Genomic DNA, 15,675 nt, shown 5'->3' on the forward strand with positions numbered 1-15,675 from the left:
ATTGAATTGAGATTTCTTTGGGTCTTTCATACAAACACATTTCAACATATTGAGAGAGAGCAAGATTAAGCAATTACAAACACAGATATCAATTTAACAGCCTTTGGAGCCATGTCAAGACTATACAAATGACAACACTTGGTTGGCCAACTCCAAATTATGCTCTAATCTTAAACTGGCAGAAACATTTTGAAACACAAATGCACCTAAAGCTTTGCACTATTCGTGCAAATCTGTTCTTTTGTCCTGAGCTGTGAAATAATCTTCTAAACGATTCGTAACCTTATCCTCAGTGTCTCAGGAGGTACTTTACTCGGGATGAATTGGCAAATCTCGCAGACCCGAACGGAACATCGGCCACCGAAAGAGGCAATACGAACCGATGTTTTAGTGTAAATGTTTATGTCAGATGAGATTTGTGTGCTTTGTAAGATCTCTGCGCAGCCATTCTGTGTGGCCCCTTCAGCAGATTCCATTTCCTTCCTCACAAGATAAAGAGTGGTGAATGCGTGAGCGTATGTTTTATGGAACTAGCAGACAAACATTTATCAGGTGACCCCTTAAATACATACTCGAGATTATGCGTCATAACCTCATTTCTTTTTCATGAATTGAGCATCCATTGAAGCTGTTGCTCCCATTTTCATTCATCCAGCTGGTGCACTTTCATTTTTATTCAACAAACTGAAGTGCGATGAGGATTTGGTTACTTCTTGTATGGACAGTTGTGTAAAATGAGAATGTTGCACTTCCTGCATGTTCGCAGTATGAGTATGAACAGATGTGTCGCTTTTGGTGGCTCGAATCCAAACTCCTGCACTTGATCACCACAACTCAGATATTCAACTGACAACTGTGACGTTTTAGTTTTCTTTTTATGTACAGGCAACTCTGCGCTGTTGTCAGGGATTCTAATTTCTCTTTCTGGCTTTCTGCTGAAAGCATGTGGGAGTGTTATATAGACATGGCTTAGTCATCAATTTGGCGCTAACACTGAACATTTTGTGTGGCATAAAGAAACAAATGTAATCGAAGAAAATACACACGACTGTGGTCTTCACATGGAAACACACTTGTTTGATTTGACTTTCTATATCTACTTGTTTGTCTTCCTGTGAGCTTCCATCCAAGCCAAACACATCCCACTAGCTCTTGCGATAAGAGGCCGTCAGCTGGCTGTGGGCGGGAGAGATGCTAAGAACGCAGAAGTGAATTATTGCTGGGAACGGGAGCGCACAGTGTACACCGCAGGGGGTCTTCTCCTTCCTCTTCGATTCTCATGCCGCCTGCGTCATTGTGCATTTGGGCGGATGCTCAGTGGCCGCAGGGGGCTCAGTGAAGGTTAAAGAGGTGGGGGATTTGACATTCGGCTAGTCTTCAAGTACATTTAAGCACTGTGCACAGACAGCTTTTTTGTATATTTTCCCTGTGGGTTTTGTTTGTCAGTCTTATCAGGGTGTCCGAATGTCTAATTTCTGTTTTGATGGCTGACGCTGTTTGGATGTGTCCCATAGTGCTGGTCTTAACGCGCTGTTCTTCTTCGACCGCCAACTGCTTGAGCTGAATCAGCAGCCCCTCTGATGCCTGCACACACAGCTCACCCGTAGAGAAAATTAACTTTCCTGACTGCTCTCAAGGTCACGCTGTCATTTGAATGATTTCTGAATTTTGACTCTGCTCTAGCATAGTTGCCGTCATAGCATCATTTTTTTTTTTTAGCTTTTGCTCTAATGGCGGCGTGGGCAGTGGTTTACAGTATGTGGTAAGCGACTAAGCGAGGATGTAAAGCCACATTCCGCTGGGTGTGTGAGTGCAGCGTGACCCAACATGATCAAACCCTTGAGCTTGTTGTGCTTCAATATCAGAAGTCATCGCTCCGCCTGGGCCACAGCTGTTACTGGTTGAAACTAGCAGTAAGGGAATGCTATGGGGGAATTAACATTAGATGAATCGACAAATCTATTTTTGTAACTATATGATGTATTATATACGTTAAACAGTAGCACAGTGGGTTGCGGGTAGCATTTCAAATATGCATTTTAGCACAGTTGAAGACTAAATTCTCCTTCTGTGAATAGTTGCTTGTCTATTTGTGCCCTGTGTTTGACTGGCGATCAGTACAGAGTGTACGCTGCCTCTCGCCCAAAGTCAATACAAACAAGCGGTATAGAAAATGCATCAATGTGCATTAAACATGAGTTGCCATGCTGTGCTCGAGAAAAAGCAGAGCAGTACAATAGAATAAAAGATTTGGGGCGATGCAGCTTTGTCATTGACTGTAAAAGCCATCCAAAATAAGAAGTCATAGAAAACAAAATAAAAGCTCTTAACTTCAGTTTTGACGCCGCTGTCAGCACAACTGCTTCTTTTGCCAGAAAACTAGAGATTGTTGGTGGAATAGATTTATTCTAAAATAATGATTCAAGAAATTGACACAATTGACAGAATTCAAACAAACATTTTTTGTGACAATCGCTAATTGAGATTTTCTTTTTCTAATTAGTAGACTCACAAAATATCTGATTGTGTCAAGGTTAGCAAAGACACTGGCGCCTACGCTACATGTGTCCTGGCTGACCCACCAGAATTTTATCTCCCAATTTCCCAACGTCCCATCAAAACGATATTGATGTTGTTATTCAAACATAAGCGCACTATGTTCTTCCGTTAGCACACTTTTGGGAAGCATCTGGAGTTGGTAGATGCATGCTTGAATGAACTTTGGAGTGTTTTGTTGTGCGGATCATTTTTTTACTGTCATTTCATGACTCCCTTGTGTCTTCTTTGGACTCTCACGTTGACAGCGCAGATAATGGAAGTCATGTCGGACTTTTCCCTGGTTAAATCTCTTCCCTCCTGTCTTGGCACAAAAGAGCGACCTAGTGTCGCACTTTCCAACAAACACAAGTGGCACCTGGCTTGCAAGGCCGTCAGAATATGTTTGAGAAGGATCATTTCTGACCCCTTTCACGCTCTGAGGCCTTCCAACACGTTTCCTGCTGGCCCATTCTCTGGAATGATATAATGACATTTCCACATCTCGATGTTCTCTGCCAGAAATATTTATACATGCATTGAGTTCATCGAAAGTGCAGCAGGGAACAGCAGAGGAAGCGTCTTCTCACTTACACGACTTGCGGTAATTCTTTGTTCAGTCATGTGACTGCATCATTAAAAGCGTCTCATAAATTACCCATTGACAGTTTATATGTTTACATTAGTGCGTCATAAACAATAGTGAAACTGTACTTTCTTTTATTTATCTGACAGATCAGGTCATTAAAATACATTTTTTAAACCGTTATAATTACTGAACAAATAATGTGTCAAAATAAAATATAACAGGCAGACAAAGAGGTTGTTAGTGGAAGCGTCCATGAGCATTTCATTTTTTTAAAACTGATGTTTGCACCCGTGAGGAAAATGTACTAAAAGTGTGAAAGATAAATATGGCAAAAAAAAAAAAACATCTTTCAGTATGTGAAACTTGAATGTTTTTTTTCTTACAACTTTCATTATCCCCATTCTCGGGGATATTTGAAATATGCTCATTTATGGAGCTCATGACTTCCCATGAAATCACATGGCACACAAGTATCTTCCTCAAAGTTTTTTCATGGAAAGAGTGTGATGTTTGTTGTGTGTATGGAGGAGGAGGTTGGGGGGGGAGCAGTGAAGGCATCTTTGTAAGCCGCGCATAAGATACCAGTGTTTGCCTTTAGTCGCCATTGATGTCAAAAGGCAGCGTGTTAGGCTGGGTGTGTGTTCCAAATGTGAGGAATCTTTATTGAAGGCTCTTGTGATGATGACTGAGCTCGTTTGTGCGCTCTTTAATGGTGTGGCGATTGTGCATTGACCTCACAAATGGTCCAATTAAATGTACAAATGAGTCTGCTGTTGTGTTTCATTGTCATCTTGTACGCAGACTCACACATGCTAAAAAGTGCGCACACCAAGAATTATGGGATGTGTTAAAGGAGGTCAATCTTTTTGAGTGTGTTCCGAGCTTCACAATGTTTCCTGTGACGGCGAGACAAAGAAATGAAGGATGGGATGATGTTACGTTAACCATCAAAATTCTACCTGCTCACTTTGTGCTAAATATCAGCAAACAAAGCAATTAGTGCTACGGATGAGTGATTTGAAAGCAAATCCTGTATGCGCACACGGAGATTATTGCAAGCGAAAGGGAGTGGCGGGGAGATGCTCAAGTACAATCAAGTCAGACAAAGAGGAAATTGGTCAGTTTAAAAAAAAAATAAAAGCGTGAGTAATGCTGATGATGCCTGTTGCCATGGTGATTTGGGTCAATGAACGGTTGCTATGGTTGCCTCCCTACTTGGAATTCCGAGAAGGAGATATTTTGACGTGTGCTCAGTCTGAACTTGCGGGTGGAGGATCAAAGTGTGTAATTATAAATGAGGATGTTCGGCATGAGTGTGTGTGTGTGTGCTTTTATTTATTTTTGACTAGTCTTTGACTGTGGTCTAACACAGACATGATTCCTGAATTTAATTTGCGTGTGCCTCATCTGTCATATTGTGCTCCTGATCCATTTGTATTTCTGTACGTACGAGAGAGATTGCAATTGCTCTCCATTCACCTGATGTCTGTTAAAGAAAATAGGTCACTGCCCATTATATCTTGATCTGCTGAGTCAGATCACAAATACTGACAGATTAAAATTGCAGGGATTATACATCAGACTATTGCAGATAATATATATAACATATAATATAATGCATATACATCACTGCACTTGTTTTTTAGGGCCGATAGAAACTCTACATTTCTGTTTTGACGACGGTTTGTTTTACTGGCCGACTCTAATCAACATCGTCACATGTGGTGGATGATGTCCTGTTGCATGTGAGTATTTTTTTGCCCGCCGGGTCCAAGCTTAACTGGTATCAGAGGGCCTGTTGTTCCTGCTGCCCCTGTCCCTCTAGTGATGCTGATGTGGATGGGATGTCGTGTGACACATCGAGTCTGTGAGTCGCAGTGGACTCCACTGCAAGATACACGATGTATGTGTGTGTGTACACTAATGTGAAGAGATGCAGAACGATATCCACGCAAACGTCCTGCAGGAGTACGTACACACACAGTGGTGGGACCAGAATAGATTGCGAATGGTTGTTGGGTCTGACGAGAGTGCACGTGGCGCAAGGGCACGTGAAGCTAACCCTCCCATCCCCCATTGCCGATGATGTTAGACCTTCTACTGTATGTTACCACTGGCAACAAGCATGTGCCCATCCCCCCCCTCTTCTGACTGGGCTGGCCGGCTGCATCCTCATTGTTCAAAGCCTGAGGTTGTTCCTCATACAGTATGTCCACACACAGTGGACACAGGCGTGAGTATTAAATGTTGAGGGTGAGCTGTGTTTTAAAGTGGCTTCCCCATTAGGTGCACACCTGATAGTTTCTAATTTATTTGTATTTGCATTGCTTTTTTAAAAATATATACATATTTTTTAAATGTGTATATATATTTGTACATGTATATTATTAATGACAATATTTACATTACCGTATTTTCCGCACTATAAGGCGCACCGGATTATAAGGCGCATAGAATAAATAACTCAACGCTGCTCAAACGTTAATGCAATCACAATATAGTAACACTCGAAATAGTGAAAACAATAACACTATATCAATAACTCAATGTTGCTCAAACGTTAATATCACACAACACACAAAATAAACACGTAAAGCTTACTTTAATAAATTAGTCCTCATCCACGAATCCATATCGGTCCATATATAAGGCGCACCGGATTATAAGGCGCCCTGTCGGCTTTTGAGAAAATTGGAGATTTTTAGATGCGCCTTATAGTGCGGAAAACACGGTACATCTATTTTTAATGACAAGCATCGCTTAGTATAATGCAGTACTAAGTAGGAGAACTATCTTAGTCAATGCTGAAGTGATTTGCAGGAAGGATCGACACTAAATTCATTCAGAAGCAACTGGGGCATCCACATGTAGCACATTAAGCAGAGGAAAAGAAAGATTTAAACTGACCGTTAATGTCTTCGTAGAAACTATTCTTGATAAAGTTGCAGCTAATTCTGTTTTTAGTATCGAGGTTGAGAGTCATTCTCCTGATTTGAATCCCATATTGCAAACAAAGACACACATCAGCAGTCAAGTCTGGTTTGAGGACAAACTGACATTTATTGCCTCAAGCATATTGTTGCACACGTTTCCATCCAAAAAGCTTTCCGTGTTCAACCATGGCAAGCTTGACAACTCTCATAGTGTACTTTCTGTGTTTGTGGACACAAACGTGTTGGAGCTGTAACACAAACCACATTGGGGGATGCCTGCATTGGCCTCACCGTTAAGATATTGGCCACCACGTCTCATTGACAGTGCGGCGTGCGTGATGCTTGATTTAATGAGCTTATCCTCGGACCCCCCGCACCGTATTGCCGTTTGACATTGCTATAAGGAACACCGTGTGCACGTGTTTGATTCACCGCTTGATTGGAGAACGGCAAATGAGTGCTGGTTGAATGGTCGGCTGCGCATTTCAGCAATGGTAGTCGAGTGTAACGACGTGCGCGGACATCTGCATACACACGCAACATACCTCCTGTGGAGACCACACACGTGCTCACCCTGCTGTGTCAGGAGTGTGTTCTTCTGAGACAAATTGGATCAACACTTTGTCTTCTTTGTGAGTGAGGAATTCTATCAATGTTCTTTTTTGGAACAGGCAGGTGAGAGAGCATTCCTGCATTCTTGTTCTGGATGGCTCCAAAGTTGGGCGAGACATTTAAATGTATCTGCAAGTGTGGCTTTTTCCAGGTCTGCTGCAATGAGGGTGTTGCCCGGTGTGAAAGAGTTGCAGATGAGTCTGGCTTTGCCATTTCATGGTGAGATCATCGCCATTCCCTAGGGGTCTGCTGTTATGAGGGGCTTGTTCCAGCAGCTCACGGAGGGTGTGTCGCTGAACTCTTGCTGGATCCGATCCAAATAAGCTTCAGCTGATGTTGTCATTGTGGAATTCAAATAAACCATAGCACATCTTGAACAATGCTGATACTTTTCTAACGTTTTATTGTGAGACCTTTGTGAGGCCTTAGGATTTATTATTATTGCATATTGGTGTTGTTATCCTTGAAATACGAGATGCTGAGTCCTAAAGAACACCTACATATTCCTTTTGCCTTTGTGTTTACTTTATGAATCCTGAAACTCAGATCCTTACCCTCCGCATGATGTCATTCATTGATTTTACAGCTGGGCCATTACCGCTAATCTTAATCGTTGGGATTAATGCGAAAGTCTGAGCAAGCATGGTGTGTGGTGTCTGGTTGCATCTTATTATGCAGCAGGGATGAAAAAAAGTCTTTAGCCAGATTCACAGTGTTTGTTCATTTGTCAAAGATTAATTTAAATGTTGATGAAATATGATCTTCTCCTAAGATCATCACTACAGTAGACTAAATAAAGTACAAAGATACTGCTCGTAATGAAGTCACTGATCACTTTCACTTCCTTCAGTCATATCCTAATATTTTGTCCATATTATAAATCTTTTGGACACTCGTAAGTCAGAGTTTGTGTGTGTGTCTCCAAGTCCATCATCATTTCAGTAAGTTTGTTTATTCTTGTTTCAGGGCCGGCATTGATGATGTGGAGACGGACGTGGTGGAGATCGAGGCAAAGCTGGACAAGGTATGGACCCCCCCCCCCCCTCCCGTACAAATTACTAAATCAACTATGTTTTCTTTTGACTGAATCATAATGCTTCCCTGAAAAACGTCATCAGTGCTTCGTTGATGTGTGAACTTTAATTGGTTTTCTTTGCATCAGTCCATTAAAACCAGATGTGCTGTGCTATGTCCAATTGGCTCGCGCATAGCTAAACAACACAGTGCACGCCTTGGAGTGCAATATAGAAACATTACAGTCGCCTGTTGTTGCTCAACTGCCATTTTTGCATGTGTCAGCAATTTTAGTTTATGTCAAAATAGATCAATGTTTATGAATCTAAAAATGATCCTAAATAATTGTTGGGTTGGTTAAGCAAACTTGACATTGGGAATACATTTCCCTCTGCATTATTGCCATGCGCTTTTAATATGATTTAGTGCTTTATGTAAAGTGAAAGTACATGGCTCGTTGTCTCCTGGGAGTCTCAGAGCTGAGGTAATGTCTCTTTCGATAAACCAATGGATGTTTCTGAGTCAGATTGTATTAACTGCACTGCATCATGAGTCCGTTGTCATGATAATTTAATATGATGCCAGAATGCACGACACTTTTGTATTACTTAACCTTATTTTTGTACTTTTGGACCCGCAGACATATAAAAACTTGTTGGTCGGACATTTCATTATTCCAAGTGATTATAAATCAGCAATGGCAGTAGACGTTCATTGTTTTGGTTCTGTTTGTCCAAATAGGCCTTTACGTGAAATCAACTTGAATTTTTAGACACAACTACACAACAGCTCAATCATGCTCAAGTTTGCCCATCATATTATGAATTTAGTCTTTGATAACATTTGCAATTTTGAAATGTCTCCCGCAGCAGTTAAATTAGCAGGCTGGTGGGTGACACATCACATCCACCCCATCACATCATTTTGCTCCAAGCAAGTTGGGACCCTCCACTGAACTTTGAATGATGACTTGAGGTTCCATTTGGGTCATTTATTCTGGCAGCGGGGGGTCCTTACACTGCTTTGGCGGGATGACCTCACACTGCCTGAGGTGTATTCTGACGAAATAAAAATGATATGGAATGAATTACACTGTAGTTGCCTAATTTGATCAATTTGATATTCTCATGTGTCCTTCAACAACCAAATCTGCTTATACTTTGACATATTTTACAGTTTGCTGTGGTTCGAAGGTTCTCCATTACATTGTCGCAGTGTCAGTCAATTAACACAACCTATTTGGTCCGGTTTGAGCAGATGTAGCGATGTGACTCCCCTGTGGTTCTTTCAGCCCATTTGTTGACAAGCTGACACATATACTGTCCCTGTAATGGCCATGTTCGGACCCTGGGGGGTTCGGTGCAGCACGCGATGAGATCACATTGCCCCCGTCGGATAACTCACTAGACTAGCAGATATGTTGTGAAAGAGCAAGGCAGGAATTGCTGTTGTGTTGATTCAGACATAAAATTGACTAATGTACATTTAATATTAATGCTTTATGTCTGATGCTGGTATTACTTATGCGTACATACATACATGTACGAGCTAAATTAGTCATTCCATCTTACGTGTCTCACCAGTTCTTCCATAAGCGGCCAATGCTTACTTATCTGTAAGCTGCCACTAAACTACAGTGACCTCACATTGGCTGATGCTGATGAGCGTTTGCACGAGATGCGATGTTTTATTCACTCCTTCCTCTGCATAGCTCTCAAGTTCTCGGCAACACACGCTTTCCAAGTGTTAAAGACTATGCTACTCTAGTGCGTAATATTACCCGCAAAGTGGGAATGCATAGTTTGCACACCACTCTTGAGCTGTCTGCACCCCATAATTTACATGTTTACACCCTCAAAGGCGGCTCCCTTATTTGCGATTTAGCTTGTGATGGGAACATTTGGCTGAGTTACTTAACTGCCTGAATTCCCAGTGTGGAATTACCCAATCGTCATCTTTTGTTGGGAGGGTTCTGTTTTTTTAGTTGTTTTATTTGTTTTGCCTCCCCGCCCTGTATTTTTATTATTTGTCCAAAGTTATACTACCATTATAAAATGAATTGCATGTTTATAATTGAGAAAATAAATCACAAATAGCTTGTTTGCCATACACAGCGCAGCAATGTATGATCAATATATAACTTGACTCAAGTTCCGGTTTCGTATCTGAACTTGAGGTTCACTTTTGAAAATGTCAAAACAATCTATATAAAGTGAGCTGTTCAGTTTGCCGGAAATGAGTTCTGTTGAATGAATGAAAAAAAAAAAGCATTTGAAAAATGTTGGCAAAGAAACATTCCGACTGACCCGAGTATGCTTAGAAATGTTTTCGAGTGTGTCTCTGTGGGACTCCTCATCTCTAAAATGACAAGCACAAGTAAGTGCCTTAAAAGAATGTAAGATGGAATGTTCAGGATGTTAAGCATGTACTATTTACACTTAGACGATCATCCTGATTTGTGTCAAATGTCAATTTAGCCATTTGGAAGAAAAATAATGAAGTTCATTTCCATAGTAGTTCAAAAACAATTGAATTGACTACATTTGTGTTTTATTTGCAACTGCCAATCTACCTAAGCTTTCTTTGATTTATGTAATCGCTGCGACTATTATTATCATCGCTGTGTCGCATTTTTTTAAAAATAGAATGCGTCCTCAATGGGTTTTTAAAATGTCCAAATTTGTATTTGCTCCTCTTAGCTGGTGAAGTTATGCAGCGGTATGATCGAGGCCGGCAGGGCCTACGTCAGCGCCAACAAGCTTTTTGTGAACGGCATCAAGGACCTGTCCCAGCAATGCAAGAAAGAAGAGATGGTCTCGGTGAGTGAACGCCCGTCACTTCTGTTAGCATGTCGGGCACACAAAATGTAGGTCGAGGTCTCCCTTGCATCCCTCTGACTCGAACAGGACATTCCAGCGGTTCCCCACGTGAATCAAACAAGTAGAGCTGTATAAACAAGTATTGTCTAGACATGGAGACGTCCAGCTGTCGTAAGGCTCCCAGAAAATGGGAGCGTCGGGATGTCTCAATGTCTTTTGGGTTATCTTGAGATGAAATCAGATGCTTGCTTCATGTAAAATGTGTGTGTTGTGCTTGTGTTTGTAGGACTGCCTTGAAAAGTGTGGCGAAAGCCTCCAGGAGATCGTCAACTACCATATGGTGAGAACTGTTCTTCTTTTACAATAGACTTGAGCCAGACCGGACGAATAAACACGAAGGAGCATTTTTGTCTGCTGTCTTAAAAAGGGCATTAAATGCATCCATGTCTTCTTAAGATGCCAAGACTTTCGAGTGGGCTCACTATTGCATAAAACACACACACAGCAGAGCCGATATAAAGTAGAATTAATTCACACATCAAATGGTATGGGGATCTTTTAATAATAAGGTAGAAACCAGATTTGCTGATTAGTCTGCTTTGTAGGTGGCTCTGCATACTGCTGCTTGTATTCATGAGGTTCCTTTTTTTATTTTATTATGTTTTAATCACGCGGAAGGCTTTTATGTTTTGTTCCCCCCCCTCCCTCATTTGCTAATAGACTTCCCCACCTCGTGTGTTCATTGTTGCCTCTTCTCTCGTGACATTGTTCTGTCCTTGGCAGCTTCTGTTTTTAGTATTCTCTTGAAGGGCATCGCAAATGAAACTCAAAAACCCAGACGTAGGCAAGTAGGCAACAATAAAAAATGTTTGTCCTACTGTCATTGTTCAACTGTATCTCTCTCCCCTTTGACTCAATTCCCCAGGGGTCAACCCCATTTGACCTCTTTAAGCTTTTCAAATCAACTCAATGTGTGCTGAACACAAGAGGATCTATCAGCTCCGTTTGATTTAATCACTCTTTCTGTTTGGTGTAACATTGGGTTAAATGGGGTTGGTGATGACACAAATACTCCGACCGTCATCTGCTTACGTGCCTAATTGTGTTCTCTGAGTACCATCTTCAGGCCTACTGTCCCTTTTTCTGAAACCTCACATCATGCTAATAGCGCAGATAGAGACTCACCCACCCGCTCTATCTTTAAAAACATTTTTGAAATATTTCATGATAACATATTTCCAACCTTGTACATGGTCTGGATTTAACGACAGTGTCCCAAAATGTTAATAACTTTGACTGCTCGAATAAGTGCAATCCAGATGGCCGGCTTTGTGACTGATCCCTTTTCACATTTTTTGTAGTAGTTGAGGAACTGACTGAATTCATGTATTTCTTGCCTTAATTTTTCTGAATTCATATTGTATCGTACTTAAACATAAGGAATTTGCTTGTCAGCAACTGTTGTGCAGGCTTGGCCTGCTGCCCGACGTCCACAGTAACAAGCAGGGAGGGTCTTTGAACGTGACACGAATGTTTCAAGGCAACGTGAGTCGACATGATGATATGTGGGGGTCACGCCCAACAGGACACCATAATCCAAAGCAGGTTTGCGTGGAACTTTTGGATTACTGGTGTTCCTTTTGAGTGAGCCTGATGGAGCTGCTTTAGATTTCGGGGTGGGCTGGCAACCTCACCACTGTGGAAAGTACCAAGCAATTCCTAGCACAGCACTAATTGTCCTGTAACTGGAATTTGTTGATGCAAATTGAATTGATCATGTCAGACCATGAAATAATAACCTATTAATAACCTATTTGCTGACCTTTGTAAGAAAAACAGGAAATGAAACACGAGTCGTCCAAGACAACATGGAAAATTGAGTGTTATTTGGTAAACAAAGGTTGTATTGTCAAGCCACAAACTCATAAAAGCTTAGCTTGTTGACTTGTTACTCACTGCAGCAGTTACCCTGTCATGCTGTTTTCCCACCATTTGGAACATTTCTTTCTGCAGTTGTTTATATGATTATTCATCAGGACTTTAACTATTGACGGTACGGTGTCAATGCATTTCTAATATGATTGTGCTGTTCCTGCACAATCAAATGAGCTCCAACACAAGAGCAGCATTTATAAAGATAACATTGCCTGGGTGAGAGTGACATTGTCCCTGTGCCTTTTCTACCTCACGTCTCCTCCCCATACGCATGCATAGATACTTCCAAAGGGATACAAGTTTATAACGCCACCTTGTGGTTAAACAAGAACCTACAGCTTGTGTCTCCCAATGACATTGAGCAAGCGGTGCAGAAAAATAAATATTGCACACCACCAAACGAAAATGTGACAAAATGCACTTAATTTTACGACCAAGTCTCAAGTTACTCACAAAGGGACCGGGTCGGTTTAGTTAAAAAACAAATCCATTATTCTTTTGTGTGAATGGCAACAGGTATCTTATGTCCTCTGTCTTCTCTTTCCACAGATTTTATTCGACCAAGCTCAGCGGTCAATCAAGCAGCAGCTTCACGCTTTCATTAAAGAGTAAGCATTCCATAGATTGGCTTTTCCTATTGGCCTAAATTATGCCTATCAAATATTCCAGGTCTTGTGAGTTTAAATACGCTGATTTACGTGTTGCATGCTTCTTCACGATAGTGACGTGCGCAAGTTCAAGGATACCAAGAAGCAGTTTGATCGCGTTCGAGAGGACATGGAGCTGGCTCAGGTGAAGAACGCCCAAGCCCCCAGGAACAAGGTCCATGAAGCGGAGGAGGCCACGCAAGCTCTCGTCCTCAGCCGTAAAGCCTTCAGGCACCTCGCCCTGGACTACGTACTCCAGGTGGGCTACATACATACTGCCATACAAAAAGTGTCCACAAGGTAGCGCTAATGATCCACAGCAACTTCATCTAAATGCATGAAACACTGGCACTTTTTCCACCAATCTCTTCATTAGATACATCAATTAAAGTTTTGTTTTCTTTCCTGAACAGATTAATGTGCTTCAGGCCAGGAAGAAGTTTGAAATCCTGGATGCGGTGAGCCCACATTTATTTTCCTTCGTTTCACATAGATACTGCTCAACTTGCTTGTATACAAAAAAGACCTGCATGTTTCTGTGATGACAAGTGGAAGCTTCTCAACCTGTACAGATGCTGTCCTTCATGCGTGCCCAGTATACTCTTTTCCAACAAGGCTTCAACATTCTGGATGAGATAGACCCCTACATGAAAAGGCTGGCTGCCCAGGTGAGGAAAACCAAATACTATTGCTCACGCACATGACAGAACTCCTTTGAATAAGGTTTTTAGCAACCCTTCCTCCATTATTATTTGAACGTGCTGCTTCCAGATGTCAAAGCATCTGGCGGTTATTTCAAGTTCCACCTTAATTTGGCTCCCATTTCCATCTTATTCGCTCTGCTCTGCTTCGTACAGCTGGATCAGCTCGTCATCGACTCAGCGGTGGAGAAGAGGGAGTTGGAGCATAAACATGCGCTCATCCAGCAAAGGGTGAGAGAACGAGACATCTTTAACTTTCCGTTGCCTTTTGTTATATTATTAATACTAGTGTGGTTGTCATTATGATTTTTATTTATTGTCAACCACTATAAATTGGATTTTTCTGTTAAACATTTACAATGTGTTCATTATTGAGTATTGAAATCTCAAACCATACGTTTAAATGACGTCAGACATACTACTATATCCATTTGGATCTTTTTTCCATAGAATTTCAGATTCTTCCTCATCTCACTGTGCTTTCTTTTGTAGCTAATTGGCCAACTTGAAAGGGAAAAGCAGCTCACACGAAGTCACTTTGATATATTTTATGGGTCAAGCCGCTGAATAAAAGCTTTTGTTTGCTTGGCGATGCCTCACAGAGATAATCCATCTGTTGGGGCAGTAGATGCCAACAACTTTTCTGTTTTTTGGCCTGATTTAGCCCATCCCTCAGATCAAATTAGCTGCCAAGTGAAGGCTTAATGCCAAACTTGATGAACAAGGCTGTTAATGGCTTTCATCTAAGCTGTCATCTAATGTAATGTGTGTGTTTGTTTCCCTCTGCCTTCAATCGGCCGCATTCTTCTTCAGACTCTGATGCAGGTGAGTTTGTTTGGCCTTCATACTAAACATGACTTGAACTGTTTTGCGTCTCGGCACATGAATCTCTGCAGACATATCCGACAGATGGATAAGACAACATTTTAGTGCCTACAAATGTGTTAGCGTTTAATTTGTGTCTGAAGGAATTTAATATAAATCAATGTGATGAGTGTGTACTTTTGTGTCACGACATTCCCAATGAAACGGTCTTTAGGGTTATTATTGTTTGGCGGTGTGATTTCACTGAACATGTGTGCATGTCTGTGTGCGCTTGGCATGTCTGCCTGTTTTGGCGGTCGCGCGTGTGTGTGTCTCCCGTTCACACACACAGACATAAACACGCCATCTGCAACAAACCCATTGATTCAGGTTTATGGTCATCGCATTGTGGCTCCCTCTATAAACTTGCTCTGAATAGATCAGTCACTCAATCTGTTCTGCTTTGCAAATAAAAAAATAAAAAAACAGACACGCATGCACACACATAATTACGTCTTTGTGATGACAATTTTGGACACACTGCATTTCCTAAAACTCTAACAATGACAGCCAAGTGAGTGATAGGGAGCGTATTATATTAAGGTCAAGGCAGTGTTTCCCAACCTTTATTGAGCCAAGGCTTATATTTTACATTCATCTCATTGCACACCACCAAGACAAATAGCACAAAAAATACTAATATCATCATAATCTTATATTTAATTTAATATTCTTGCAGCAAGTCATGACTTGTATGAATGACAACAGGTGGATTCACAGATTTGTTACCTTCTGCCATTTAATGGCATTTAATTGTTCTGCCTGTTGCTGGCAATTATTACTATAAATTATTTTAGGAAGAAATTAGTTGATTGATTTGATTGATTGATTGATTGATTGATTGATTGATTGATTGATTGAATATTTATTGATCCCCAGGGGTGGGGAAATTCAGGCCCCAGCAGTATCCACACCACAGAGTGGGTATACAAAAGACACACAGATGGCATGAGCGCAACTCAATAACTCTCATAAGGCTGCCACATAACGGCGCCACAAAGAAAGTCAGAAAGTGCTCAAGATAAA

The 15,675-nt window shown here is 41.3% G+C and overlaps 1 protein-coding gene across 6 annotated transcripts in view; it reads left to right on the plus strand.

Annotated features, from left to right (window-relative positions):
* acap3b (ArfGAP with coiled-coil, ankyrin repeat and PH domains 3b) overlaps positions 1 to 15,675 on the plus strand; it is a 34,938-nt gene that overhangs the window by 7,248 nt on the left and 12,015 nt on the right. For all 6 annotated transcript variants that reach the window (XM_037251281.1, XM_037251280.1, XM_037251277.1 and 3 more), the window contains exons 2-10: positions 7,636 to 7,693; positions 10,383 to 10,502; positions 10,789 to 10,842; positions 12,987 to 13,045; positions 13,160 to 13,343; positions 13,498 to 13,542; positions 13,657 to 13,752; positions 13,942 to 14,016; positions 14,599 to 14,610. In XM_037251281.1, the coding sequence (XP_037107176.1) occupies positions 7,636 to 7,693; positions 10,383 to 10,502; positions 10,789 to 10,842; positions 12,987 to 13,045; positions 13,160 to 13,343; positions 13,498 to 13,542; positions 13,657 to 13,752; positions 13,942 to 14,016; positions 14,599 to 14,610 (703 nt within the window). The remainder of the gene's footprint in view (positions 1 to 7,635; positions 7,694 to 10,382; positions 10,503 to 10,788; positions 10,843 to 12,986; positions 13,046 to 13,159; positions 13,344 to 13,497; positions 13,543 to 13,656; positions 13,753 to 13,941; positions 14,017 to 14,598; positions 14,611 to 15,675) is intronic.

Source organism: Syngnathus acus, chromosome 5 (genome assembly GCF_901709675.1).
Source record: "Syngnathus acus chromosome 5, fSynAcu1.2, whole genome shotgun sequence".
In the NCBI taxonomy this organism is placed as follows: domain Eukaryota; kingdom Metazoa; phylum Chordata; class Actinopteri; order Syngnathiformes; family Syngnathidae; genus Syngnathus; species Syngnathus acus.